This window comes from Aythya marila, assembly GCF_965140915.1.
Source record: "Aythya marila genome assembly, chromosome: 5".
Lineage (NCBI taxonomy): Eukaryota > Metazoa > Chordata > Aves > Anseriformes > Anatidae > Aythya > Aythya marila.
Genome location: NC_139046.1, coordinates 24,702,121 through 24,717,090, shown reverse-complemented (window position 1 = coordinate 24,717,090; position 14,970 = coordinate 24,702,121). Strand labels below are relative to the sequence as shown.

The window sequence follows — 14,970 nt, the reverse complement described above, 5'->3', positions numbered from 1 at the left end:
TAAAAGTCTTATAAATGTTCATTTCTGTTTGATATTCAAGATGTGCTAAGCTAAAACAACAACAACAAAAAAACACTATAGTGGTTACTGCAAGAAAAGGATCCAAGGGAAAGGTTTGGTTTCTTTTCATTCTGATTTAACATTGATGATGCTCTATACATGATGAGGGTATCACTATCTCACAACCCATCAGCAGGTAATTCATAAGGAGGTCAAAGAAAGGAAAAGGCCATAGAATCATGAATAATTTAACAATTTCATCAATAAACAATTCTTCAGATAATAAAAAGCACCGACAGAGCCATGTGGAGAAAGAGAAAGGGGAAAAAAAACGTTTTTGCCTCACACTGACAACCATCATTCAAGCAAACTTTGAATTTGTGCACATACAGTATATTAGGTAAATAATTCCCCAATTTGCATCAACAACGATAGTCCTGCATGAAAATATAGCCACTTTTAAATTTATACTTATATAATTTAATTTTTGATCATCCTATGGTCATGTATTTTAATTTAATTTCAAGAAAAACTGTTATTACAAATAAATTTCCAGTAACATGCTAATGTATATAATAATATGATATAATGAATGCTATGACATAATATTCTATGTTTTCTTCTATGATAATACTGGGCAAAAACATCCTACATTACCTAGAGATATTTTAATTTAGCGCTTATATCTATAAACTCATTTTTAAACATCAGAGATACTAATCATGAATAAAGAAATTAAAAGCAATGTTTTGTAAACTTTTTCTACCCTTTGTGTATTTTGACTATGATTCATCTATTCCAGACAACCAATGCATTTGCTAGATCATCATCCTAGATATTAAACAGCTAGATAAGAGGACAATCAAGGAGAGTAGGGATATAGTCAAATGCTTTTCTCCATCAACTTATCTTAGTTGTGATATTCGGAATTTCCTTTCAGTGGTAATTTTTTTCCAGCCCAAATATCATAAGTGTGGCAAGCATAGGATTTTTTATAATGTAATATGATATTACAAATGAAAAAGATTAGACAGCAGAACATAGCTAAACTTCCAGTCACTCTCTATCACATTGACTAAACATTCACCATATAGGTTTGTAAGAACAGGGAATATACAGAAATAGAGTATATCATTGTTTTAAGTACTCAGAGTAAACAAAACATAATAATTTGAGAAAAAGCAATGACAACATTTTCACGTTAATTTCAACAACACATAAATGAAAAAAAAAATCAGTTATAAAATTAAACCAACGAATATGATTATTCTTTAATGTTCCTTTAATATGAATTAGATTATTTACTTTGAATCTATTCTGGATTATTCTCTATCTACAAATTATTGCACAAATGGGGGATTAGGCAATTACAGGTATATACCAGTATGCGTTAGGTCTATTGTTTGTTGAAGTTTCCCCTCCATTTTTCCTCTGCTCTTTTTTGCCAAGTAAATTGTCAGCATTTTATATCTAAATCTAAACTAAAAATACACATATAATTTCCATACCTCTGGGATTGGGCATTAAAGAACCATTTGTACCTTTAAAAATCTTCTTACCATCTGAACCCACAGTACTGTTTGCATTCTGAATGAGACCTTAAGATTCCTTCTTTTTCTCTTTTCTGAGACAAACACATCTGTTTTGCTTCATCCTTTTGCTGTCTTCACCACGTTGTACCAGATTTGGAGGGTTTAATTTAGCACCTGGGTAGGGACTGACAGTTTTTAAATTTTGTTCATGCTGATTCACACTTCAATCTCCATGTTTAGATAAAAGCCTATTCTTAAGCCCACTCTCACAATTTAGAACCAAAATCAATCAATCAATCAATCTATTACTTATGCATTTTTACATGCCTCTTCAAGCTGACAGTGTAACATATTTAAGTGGAAGCAAATGACCTCAATTTTTTACTCTCAGAATGAATCACCTTCTCAAATTTCAGTTTCTGGAGTAGTTCTCATGCTCTGTAACATGTACCTTGCACAATGTCTAGTGTGAGTGACAGGGAACTGGAAAGAGATAAGGTAGAAAGTGAGGCCTAGTGAGCAGTCACAGGCATTTGGCAGCCCTCTTAGAAGGTTTGATATCCAAACACTTCAGACGTCACCTGGCCAGGGAATTGTCTCTCCTCTCATTCTGTCACCAATATGATTGAAGCCTCTTGCTTATAACTACTACTTCTCTGTTCTTCATTTACTGTACAACACAATCAATTCTCTCTTTAACAAATAAAGAACAATCTGTAACTCATAAAAATAAAATGTGGCATTCTATTCTCGTAAGTCCAGCTAGTTTGGGATTGAATCAAGGTAATTATATTATTTAGGAAAATAAAATCTGTGTAAAATATATAAAAAATAAAGATATATTTCTTTGCATGTTGGACTTTAATTAGAAGTCTAAGAAATCTGTAAATAGAAATGATGTATTTTCATACGCAATCAATCTGTTCTTGTATGCTGATTGCTTGTTTGTAGTCTTCTACAGCTTCTTTATTGAAACCCAATTTAGCACGAATATCAGCTCTAAGTCTATACATCAAGGCATCATTAGGCTGAATTGACAATGCTGTAAAAACAAGAAGTACAATATTAGGGTGTTTTTTTTTTCTTTTCTTTTTTTTTACACATCGTCACATAATTATAAAGAGAAGCATGGTCTCAAAGTTGCTGTCAGTGTTCTAATTTTTCTCAAAACATGCTTTCACAAGAGAAAAGCATTATCTATATACTAATTACCTATACTAATTTTACATGAAAAGGTAAATAGCATATTTACCTAAAAGTAATAAAAGTAATAGCATAACTTTGTTATGCTACTCATTCTTCAGATTTTTTTTTCTTTTTGATGCCATTTATGCATCAAATTTCAATTCTGCCCCATCAGCAGGCACTATGCTTTCCTCTATAATATGAGCAAAATCTCAGAAAAAAAAAAAAAAAAACAAAAAAACAAAAAACTATCACCATCCATGGCAGACATGGCAAGGTACACAACAGCTTTCTCAGTTCCTCTATTATGTAAAAAAGGATTTATGAAATTGTTGGAAATCTTAATCTGATGTTTTAAAATTCTGTTTTAGAGAGGAAGTTAGTTGAAAAGCATCATCTCACTGGTCCAGTCAATTTTCATTATCTTATAGCATGAAAATAATACTCATGAAACCCAATATGCAATTATTTTATTAACCACAAAAACAATGATTATTTTGACAAATCTCAAAAAGTAAAAGTAAACTAATTTAAAAAAATCTAAAGAGTTAATTTTGCTGGAAAGATCACTACCTGTACAATCAAATGTCAAATCAAAGGCATAGTACTAAGTTTTGTTCTACAAAATTAATACAAACTAAACATAGCATTAGTTCCTGGGAGAAAAAAATTGCCTGTGTATCCAGAGTTGCTGTATCTTGTGTTAGCAGCAAGGACAACAGAAGCAAAAAACATAGTTCAGCTGTTTTAAATCCAAACAAACAGTTTGTATTTTACTAGGATCAAGACACGAATTTGATTCAGCTCCTCTTATCCATGAACCATGTACAAAAGCTTATGCCAGCAAATACCATTTTAAAACTTCTTCTACAATGAGCATACACATTTTATTTCTTGCTTATATATGAAATAAACTACATGACTGCCATTTTCATAACACCTAGACTTCTCAATACACACATATACAAATTAAATTTTTCAAGACTTGGTAAGTATTGTATTTTCTCAAAACTTCTTGCCACAATTTCATTTAAAATGGGGTTCTGTTCAGCTAATATGACACATTATATGAAACAGTTATCCTTCTAATCTATATATTTTTAGTTCTAAGAGTGAAAAAAGACTGGAATTAATTAGTACATGTATGTTTACTTTAACTTGCTCTTTTTAATCATATCATAATACCTTATCTAATTAGCTAGAAAATATGCTAGCAAAAATACACACATACTTGCTGAATTGTGAAATAAAACCAAGTAATTTATCATCACAATTGTTAGTATGGTTCCAAATGGCAGTCATAGCAGGTAATTAAGATTACCTGTTGAAATGTCTTTCTCAGCTTGTTCATATTGCTTTAATCCATTATAGAAATTTGCCCTGTTAAAATACACTGCTGCAGAGAATGGACAGAGGCAAACTGCCTTCTCAAAGTCTTCTCTTGCTTCTTCGAAATTTTTTAATATTGTATTTGTAATAGCACGATTCATAATAGCAGATTCATTTCTTGGCTCAAGCTTTAATACCTTGGAATAATAGCAATAGGCCTAAAAAAGACATGAATTGGAGATAAAAAACAGTGTCAAAACTTGAGGAATATTTGCTCGTGCTGTTTAACATTCTTTGTGCATAGTAAAGCACCCCTATGCTTATTCACTGCATTCATTTTTGCTGGGATAGAGTTAATTTTTCTTCATAGTAGCCTGTACAGTGCTATGTTTTGGATTTGTGACCAAAACAGTGTTAACAACACACCAACATTGCTGAACAGTATGTACACAGCATCAAGGCCTTTTCTGTTTCTCATGCTGACCTGCCAGAACAACTGACCCCAGCTAACCAAAGGGATCCAGACCTTACATCATCAAGCTCAAGCAACAAAAAGCTACAGAAAAGGATGAGAACATTTGGAGTTATTGTGTCTGTCTTCCCAAGTAACCATTATGCATGCTTTCCTGAAAATGGTTAAACATCTGCCTGCCAATGGGAAGCATTGAATGAATTCTTTATTTTGCATTGCATGTGTACACAGCCTTTGCTTTACCTATTAAACTATTTTTATCTCAATTCACAAGTTTTCTCACTTTTACCCTTTCAATTCTCTTCTCCATTCCACTTGAGGGGGACGAGAGGCTACATAGGATTTAGCTGCCTAACAGGATTGACCCACAACATCCACAAATGGGTTAGTAACCACACAGACAGAATTTTGAAAAAAAGAATACCTGTTTATGCTGAATTTTAATTATAGCACAGAAGAAATGAGCTACGCATTGAGTTCAATTTGAATTAACACAGAAAGTGATTTATAATGCAACATTCATTCTTGAACTTCTTTGTCCGTAACCAAACCTTCTGGGAGATAGCGTAAGGAATCACAGATTTTTTTTTCATAGGAAAGAGGAAGAATAGATTGTGCTAGACCACTCATAGATGAATGATACCAGATGCAGTAAAAAGAAAAAAAAAAAAAAAAAAAAAAAGAGAGATTACATGATCAAAGCAGAATCTACATGCAGAGCACTGACCTTGGAGTCTTAAGGAATTTATGACCCAAGTCTAACTTATGCTCAAAATCAACAAGGAATTTAACTCAAAGAAACAAACAAGAACATTAAATTGTTTTTTTACATCATCTAGTTCTTGTGCTGTATGAAGTACAATCTCAGTTTAAAAATATATGCCAAGCCTGTACTGTACATGATGAATTCCTCATTATGTGAACTGCAAGCTAAAGTGTTTACAGATGCAATTCTAGGAGAGGATTAATTAAAGTAGACAAAACCTGCTGAAGTATCCATACTGGTTTTGGGTTTCCACAACTGCCGGACCACAAAGTTCCAACCAAATAAAAGGTTGAGCCTGTGTCCATGAAGTGTGACAGGAAGCCAAAGGAAAAATCAGTGGGGGGGGGGCCTTCTAACTGAGAGAAAAATAAATGGTCCTTGCCTTCAAGCATATTTCAAATTCTCTCACAAGAGGAGTTTCAGAATCCAACTCTTCTATATTTGAAGATGCATATTGTATTTAAGCAGAAGTAGGTGATCTAAAAATCTGAAGTTACTGTGGTAAAAGGTAGAAGATCTGGCTTCTTGATTAAAGCCCATCAGTATGAGATTCTTTTCATTTTCCTTCTAATAGTGCTATAGTGAATCCAGGCAACTTATTTAACATATGGGAATTAGGCTTGATAAAGCTTAATTGATGTCAGTGAAATTTTAGTACTACAACTCTTTACAAACTTTTGTGATGTGTATCCTAGCTGCCATAAATGTTAGTTCATTCATATCAATGCTAAAATATAGTATGGCAATTACTTATTATTGATTACTACAGATTAATCTCCCATTAAAAGACCAGGAAATTCAGTGTAAGAAGGTTTAAGTGCATTCAAAGACAGATTTGTACCAACAGTATTTATTTGAGTTAAGGGAAAAAAAAATGTTCTGAAGACAGTATAAAGACAGACTAAAGACTTACCTGTGAAAATTGATGATTATGGAAGTAAATATTTGCTGCACTGAAGTAAGCTAATGCGTAATTGGGGTCAACAGAAATTGCTTGTTGATAGTCCTTCATGGCACAGGATAGATACCCCATTAACTGATTGATGACACCCCGATTTGTTAGCAGTGGAGCAGTAGTAGTGAGCTGAAAGGAAATACCAAATTCATTCTTATCCAGGGAAAATCCACATTTATACAGCAATTTATTCTGCTTTTAAATTATACATTTCTTTTTAAAATAAAATTTAAAAATGCACCTTCTGGCAATTGTTCTTGTACAGTAGTAACTGGCTTCATAAAACCAGTTTAATTTTAGTAAAATCACTTTAATCTAAGATCTACCTTTAATGCAGCATTTATATCCTGAAATGCAGCAAAATTTTCACCCATCTGAAGACAGACCGAAGCTCGTCCATCATATGCAGCATAGCACTTTGGATCAATAACAATGGCAACTGTAAACTGGTTCCAAGCTCTCTGAAGCTTTCCATGGACCTAAAATGAATTGCAGTATGTGCACAATAAGAAACTGAGGAAATGTCAGAAAAAAACCAACCTACTAATGACCCGATTACAGCAGAAAATGGAAGAATGCTTTTACTTACAAATGCAGTTAACTAAATTACAGAAGAAATAAGAAAAAAGACTTCAAATAACTTGTAGGCAACACTCATTGTTTTTACAGCAATTCAATCTATCTGCTACAACTGTTTTAATTGCAAGTATTACCTTTTCTATATCATAGATTCACGGAATGTTTGAAGGTGGAAGGGATCTCTGAAAATCACCTAGAACCTTTGGTGAAAAGGTTCTTTTCACCACTTTTGAAAAGCAGGGTCACCCATGACCACATCCAGTTGGATTTTGAACTTCTCCAAAGATGAAGACTGAACAACTTCTATGTGTAATCAGTTCCAATGTTAGATCATCCTCACAATAAAAAATAAAATAAAATAAAAACTAAAAACTTTTCTAATTTTAAGTGGATTCTCCTTCAGTTAGTGCCTCCTGTGATCATTATATATGTAATTTTCCAAAGGATTTTAGTAGACTTTCTAACACTATTTTGGATAACTGGAACACATAAGATTGTTTTAAATTGATTTTTTAAATATATATTTACATGTATTTAACATTTTGGCCACTTTTACATCTGTAAACAGCTTATACACACAGAACATGCCCATTGAGGAACCTGCTTTGGCTGGGGGGTTTGACCTGATCATCTTTTGAGTCCCTTCAATTCTGTGATTCTGTGGTTCATAATGTTCATTTATCAGGTGCAAACAGATGGCAAGGTTACTTGTTATGTCATTAATTGAGAGTAGATCTACAAGTTTCTGTACAAATGTGAAAAGAAAATAACTGTCTATCCATTTATCTAAAAACAAAAAGCACACTAAGACATGTCTTAACATATGGATTGTTTTACATTTTGCATTGTAAAAATATATGCATACAATATTAACTTTATTTTGTTTGATTAATCATAGTATTGACAATGAAATTTGGTGTGTTACCTGCAAGTTGTATCCTAAGCAAATTCTGGCTTTAGTACACATTGGATTCAGGTGAATTGCTTTCAGGAAATCTTTCTGTGCTAGTTTAAGACCAGCCTCATGTCTGCTTTCCATGTAAGAATTTCCTCGTCCAATATAGGCATCCACAGAAATGGGTTCTAGTTTGATAACCTGGTTAAATGATCTCACAGCTTCTTCAAATTCATTAAGTCTAAAAATAGAGCTACGAGTGAATATTTGCTCTGTTTATTGTTTAAAAAAATATAAACAAGATCCTCTATCCCATAATGCCTTCAGAACATAGTTCGATTCTGACTGAAAGGACACTGTTTTTTCTTAAGTTTGGTTTCTATATGTGCTCCCTGATGGTTATTGTAACAGTGAAAGAAGATAGTCAAACTTCAGTTTAAATTCCTTGGCCTGAGGAAGAAAGCAGCAAAATTCTCATTTAACTTCTGCTGGCGAAAGATTTCACCTTTTCACTGTTTGTACTCAGCAGATTCTAATATAGACTTTATCTGAGTCATTCATGCTGTCCAAACGTCATGACCAAACATGTTTTTTTGGCAAACTCCTCAGGCACATTTATTTCAGCCATAAATCCTCTATTATAAGCCTTCTCTCTGTTTCTACTCCTACCAGTTCTTGAACTTATCCAGCTATGTTACACTTGTAGGGTAAAAAGAGCTAATATTCTGGCTACTAAGGACAGACCATTCTGGTCAAAGAGTAGGCCAAATGTGGAATTCCATCCTTAAATAAAATTTGATGCATGTGGAGTATAGTGAGTGTAAACAGAATACCTGAAATACATAAATGATTACTAATAGATGCTTTTACATAAAAAGCAAAAATTTCAGCATGTCAAAATACAAACTCATTTTACCAACTCAATACTGAAAGGTAAGAGATTTTTTGACTGTAAGTTACCTGTTTTGAATCCACCTGAATACAGCCTGATTTCTTTACCAAAGGAGGGCAGATTATAGATTAATCTAACAAATAATTTTAAGGGTTGTAAATCAAATGCTTTTTTTCAAGAAAAACACATGTTGCAAAACAAATTAGGGCTTCATCCCAATCCTGTTAATAGTATCCCAAATGCATTTAAAACAGGTTGTACTAGCTCAGTTTTACATTTAACAGTAACTTCTTTTGACAGGTAAATATAGACGTGAACACCAAAATCTTATACTGAGTTCTTAGAAGCAGGACTCGGCATTACCATGCTAGTTCTACATCATTCAGACACTGTGAAAGTTGGAGCCAGCTGTGCTTTAATTATAAGCATGGTAACACAAGAAGTTGTGATGCTACAATCTTGAATATGTCTACTTCCAAGCTGCCTCATCAGAAATAATCTTATGGAGTGATACATAACAGCGTAACTTTAGAATAAAATAGATTACACTAGACTAATAGGTAGAGAGAGCTATTAAAATTCCCTTTTTATCACAGGTTATGTTTGTGTGAAATGGGAGCTAATGACTCTAAGTGTCAGTATGATGAGTACAACTAAAAATACTAACGCACATCTTATTTCTTCCAACTTGTATCTGTTTTAACAGATATACTTTAACCTTTCAAAATAAATCTCATCTTGATAAAACAACACTTTAAAACTTCAAAATAAAAAATTCTGTCAAGACTGACAATTCTTTCTTCTTCAGTCCTTCTCTTGATTCAGTTTTTATCATCCTAGTATTTCCTTCTGATGCTGCCATGAACACATGGTTGCTTCATACCAGAAGATTATAATATTAGTTATTTCTTCCCTCCCCACCCCCCAATTCCTCTTTACCACTTTCTCCTCCCCCAGTTCTCAGTATGCTCAAAATGAAAGGGGGTATAGGCATATAAAGCTCAGGAATTATTAATTTTTCTACTCTGCATCAAACAAAACTACCTCTTACCTATGATAACAGATTCCAATAGCTTGAAAGATCTTGCTTGAAAGATCACCTGGACTAAGCAGTGCTGCTTCTTTAAAGTCCTGAAATGAACAGACATTAAACAATGCAAAATTTGCATTGTTTCACTTTACCTAAAACTGTGATTTTAGCTATACAACTTTATGCTTCTATAGGAAAGGGGAGATAACTCTTCACGTAAGGAAGTGGTTTAGGCCTTCTTCATAGGAAAGCAACCAGTACACAGTAGGAGTGGTTTAGCTGGTACATCTACTGAATCACAACTCAGAAAGCATTTTCTGTATGTTCAGATTTTAAAAATAAAACAACATGGAAGATTTTAATCCTGCTGGAGGTACAGAAGTGGCAAAATACTTTCACAATACTTTCATGATGTGCAGACATGTATATATATCAGTATTTTATTAAAATAAATCCTCTCCTTTTGTAAACACAACATAAAATTATAGATCTGCTTCTAAAAAAACACTGAGAGGCACTGTTCCAATCCACTAAAGCCTTTCAATGAATTTCCAGGGAAGCTAATGTGAGTCTTCATATGCGCAGTTTGAAGTATATGCCTTGCTCTATGCATGAAGTACAGTAAATGCAGGATTAAATTTCCAAGGACCAGGTTAAGTTTACTTAAACCAAATATAAACCCTCACAGGTCACCTCACACTTCACAGAATCAACTGGAAAAAAAAAAAGACACCTCTATACAGCAATTCAGATCTTAGACAGACTGAGCTGTAACTTTTCCTCTTCCTCCCAGTGTACCCAATTTGGGAATTTTGAGTAGAGTTTAATGAGTACATGTTATTTCAGCAAGCAGTATACATGTATTACACATACTTGCAATAAAATAACAGAATAAATACACAAGGAGGTCTCTAGCACATTTATGATCTTTTTTTTTTTTTTTTTTTTTTCCCTTAAGTTAGCTGTTACATAATTTTGTGTCTGTCGAATTACTATTTTGTGAATCTGTCTTAACTATTGTCCTGGTTTTGGCTGGGATAATTAATTTTCTTCCTAGTAGCTGGTATGGTGCAGTATTTTGGATTTAGGATGAGAATGCTGATGACACAGGATGGTTTAGTTGTTGCAGAGCAGTGCTCACTCAGAGCCAAGGACTTTCCAGCCTCTCACTGGTAGCACCCTGCCAGCAGGCAGGCCGGGGGTGCACCAGGAGCTGAGAGGGGACACAGCCAGGACAGCTGACCCAGACTGGCCACAGTGATGAGCAATAAAACTCAAAAAAAGGGGGGACTGCTGCTGTTAGGGGAGTGTCTGGGCATCGGTTGGCAGGCATCAATGGGCAATTGCATTGTCCATTGCTTCTTTTGTACCTTCTTTTATCATTATCTTTTTTCCCCCCTTTCCTTTTTTATCCTGTTGTCTTTATCTCAACCCATAAGCTTTACCTTTTTTGTTGTTTTTCTACCCCATCCCACTCTGAGGCAGTGAGCAAATGGCTGTGTGGTGCTTAGCTGTCTGCTAGGTTAAACCATATCTATAAACCATTCAAATTACTTGTTTGCTCAGCCTGCTGGTTCTGTCCCGTTTCAGTCTCCTTTCACTGGCCTTACATACTAGTTTGTACCATCTCAGTATCTTTTCTGAACTATTCTGATCAATTGCATCTTAAAGACCAATAATGCAATCTTCCTATTTAACTTCTACACAAGCTCTACAAACTGTAAAGAGCTTTTGGCATGCACTTCCAGTAGGACAATGGGATTCATAATCATTCTTCAATTTATATTTACTCAAATATATTTTTTTACTTTTTTTTTTTACAAATATATTTTTTTACTTTACTTTTTTTTACTCAAATATATATTTTTTTAGAATTTCTATGTTCACATCGTTGCTATCACGTAATGAAAATACCAATGTTTATAGTCCACAATGGAGGCGATGAATGCAGCAGCAACTATTCTTGGAAAAAAATACAAAAAAAAAATACACTCTTTAAAGACAAGAGAAAAAAAAAAAACTTTTAGAAAACTTGAAAAGTATCCACAGCCCATATTAAATTAAAAGCCCATATGTTTGAAAGAGTGGTTTAATGCTTAGATTTCTGCTATACCAGATGGAGTCCCAATGAACAGGAGTCCTCTGCAATGCAGGTGTCAGAAACACATTTTTTTCCTCTACATTTAAGAAAATGAACTTAAGATCTGACTCTGCCTGCCCTTTCGACAAAAATGGTCATTTACACACACACACACAGGAAGAGGACAAGCTCACTCAATTAATCAGAACCCTCCATTTATTTTGGATTCTGCAATGAATTAGTACTCACTTGGACCCAGCATAAACGACTTAAAGGATTAAAAAAGAAAAGGAGGAAAAGTCAGATTCTTGCTTATTAAATTTTGTAAAATTCCCATGCTTACCCCTTGCAGCATAAAATTTTAAAAGTCATTTCTATCATTTTACATGTATTTGCTTTCAGACTGGTATGAGTTGTTGAGCAAATGAGAAGAGGATACCAACTATTTCAGGGAAATATAAAAGCCTGCAAATTGGTCTCTATATCATCAGTGGCTTACAAATAAGAAAAAACTCAAAATTTGCCTTAAACAAAAAAAGATTTTGTACCTCACATGCATTAGCATAATCACTAACTTCCATGTAGAGTAGCCCACGATTAATTAACACTTTAAAAATTATTTCCTTACTCAATTCATGCAGAATAAGAATTCCATAGTCTTTCAAAGCCTACAAAAACATAGAAGGCATTTTAGAAAATAATTCATACAGAGACAGACACAAGCACTGACTTCAGTCTCGCTAGTTCAATGTTTCACTGTTTGCAGATTGAACTTAACTGTATTTGGAGACTTCTATACTTACATAGATACCTGATCTCAGAGTACAAAAGCAAAGATAATACAAATTATACAGACGCGTTTAACAGGCAAAATTAAAAGTTATTTTGGTATTACATAAATTACAGTTGGAAATAAGTCTTTATTTTTTCTGCTGATAAAATTTGTCCGTATTCTTTCTTTTCTTTCTTTTTTCTTTTTTTTTTTTTTTTAAGCAGTTCTGAATGCATTTTTCATGGTTTAATACCAAGGTAAGATACTTTTAAAATTAAGTATTTTCAAATACAATTTATTTTTATTGAAAAGTCTAAGCACTAGTTTTATTAAGTAATTTTTTGTGTAAATTCTGTAAAAAGGTAAATAGTGATATGACTGCATAGATTGAGGAAGCCTTGATTCCCAAATTTATCAAAACTGAACAATATTTCAGCAACAATGCTTCATCTTTTTTTTTTTCACATGAAGAATTAACTCATATAGTTTACTTAAGAATAAATGGATATTTTACATCTAGATATTTAGATATTTTACAAAAAAAAAAAAAAAACCTGTTCTTGACAGCAGTATTCCATATACTAGCTTCTTAAGGGAAGTTCTATTCCTTGCCTCTTCTAAATTGGGGAAGGCATTTGAAAGTGTTTTACAGAAAACAACACAGTTCTTGTCAGACCCAGTAAATTTCTTCTGTCAATAGGCTATTACATTTTTCTGCAACTTCCCTCGTACTTTAATTAGCTTTTCTAAAAAGTGATAGCAAAGAATGAATTTTATACTAACGTATTATGAAGGAACTAGCATTTTCACATCTTAAATTTTTACCTACAACGCCCCTGTTTGTTTTTTTCTTTACCCCCTGCATCATTCTTGGCCATTTAACCTTTATGAACAAACGGCCTTTGCCCAAGGTCAATTTAACTTGAGACATCAAAATGATAGTTCAGCATGATCATATTTCCAGTCTCAAGTTGCATTGTGCCTTTTTGTGTCCTGTTGTGCTTTTTCTTTACAACAAAAAATAGACAGCAGAAATAGAGGTAGTGGCAGCTCACAGGTTAGTCATCTGAGTTATAAACACACCCGGTAAAACAAGGTTGTGATGAGAGTAGGATGTCATCCAAATTTTGTGGTCCTTTTCCGGATATAGCCATTATATTTTCAAAGGTGTATCAAATTAACATGATGAGGACCAAAAATTAATTTTTTAAACAATTTCTTGAAGAGCATTGTCATACATTTGTCATACATTGTCAGACATTGCAAGAGATCAGAAATTTTGACTAATTGTCAAAGACAGGTTACTAGCTAATATGAACAACTGAGTGATCATGTGATGTTACAAAAATATATATCATACCTTTCTGAAGTTCTTTATTTGATGATAACAGATTGCTCGATTATAGTATGCCAAAATGCAGGTTTTGTTGAGGTCAATAGTTTTTGAGAGATCTTCAATAGCAGCTTTAAATGTCTGGACATGAAAAAACACTATGTATAAATTATAATTCACAATTCACAACACTATATATTCCTCCTCAAATAACAGCCTTTTGGAAAACTTGATTTTACATTTACTTTTTTTTTTTTTTTTTACATTGTTTCTTTGTTAGTACTTCAAGGTATCTAATCAATTCTCTATGGACTAGTTACTGCAGTACTTGCGGCAGAAGGAACAATTCTTCAGAAGTTCTATTTTGCCAATGACTGGACAACCAAACATTTTTAATTTTTGTTTAGATGATATACATGTGCTGCAATCAACATTTAATTTTACTAGCCTGATCTGTTTCTTAGCCTAACCTAGACAGTATCTTTGATGGAGTTTTGGTACTTATTAGGTAAGGTTCTATCCTGAAGAACTGAAAAGGAGATCATAGAAGCATACAATGTTTGGAGTTGGAAGGGACTTTAAAGATCAGACTTTAAAGATCATCTAATGCTCAGTAGCTTGTCCAATCCATCATGAAAGTTACACAGAACAATCAGAGTGGCTTCAAAAGAGAAAAGTATGATAGTCAATTGAAATTCCTTGCTTCCATCAACAACACTGGTTTCCAAAGTTTTTATCATTGTTTTACCATTATGAAGTGGCAAGTGAAATACATTGTTTTGGGGGAGAACGCAGAAGTACAACAATAACAGAGATACCCACCTTATTCTGATATTTCAAAGTGCCTCGGTAAAAATAAGCTCTCGCACTGTTAGGAAGAATTTTGATTGCCTCATTACAATTCATAATTGCCTTAGAGTATCTGCCTTTACTTCCATAGTAAGCGGCACGACTCATGTATGCCTGCAGAGATGAACACAGAATGATGATGTGGCATAATGCTAAAAAAAATAAGCTGGTTATTTAAGACAAGGGTAAAATATAAGAACTAAGCTCTATAAAAACATGCATCTTTTGAAGCATGTCATTTCTTTTATTTAATCCTTGCATTGTGCTTACTGGCAGATTACAAGGCAATACACCCCTAAAT

General features: G+C 33.4%; 1 protein-coding gene across 1 annotated transcript in view; it reads right to left on the bottom strand.

The window, feature by feature from the left end:
* Positions 1-2,324: 2,324 nt before the first annotated feature.
* The window catches only part of TTC6 (tetratricopeptide repeat domain 6), a gene marked incomplete at its 5' end in the record, with an annotated part of 58,320 nt that continues 45,674 nt past the window's right edge, over positions 2,325-14,970 (bottom strand). Inside the window, 9 exons of the mRNA XM_082762827.1 lie at positions 2,325-2,574; positions 4,039-4,264; positions 6,198-6,368; positions 6,566-6,718; positions 7,744-7,966; positions 9,657-9,736; positions 12,264-12,383; positions 13,848-13,961; positions 14,643-14,783. Of these exons, the coding sequence (XP_082618953.1) occupies positions 2,438-2,574; positions 4,039-4,264; positions 6,198-6,368; positions 6,566-6,718; positions 7,744-7,966; positions 9,657-9,736; positions 12,264-12,383; positions 13,848-13,961; positions 14,643-14,783 (1,365 nt within the window). The 3' untranslated portion in view covers positions 2,325-2,437. The remainder of the gene's footprint in view (positions 2,575-4,038; positions 4,265-6,197; positions 6,369-6,565; positions 6,719-7,743; positions 7,967-9,656; positions 9,737-12,263; positions 12,384-13,847; positions 13,962-14,642; positions 14,784-14,970) is intronic.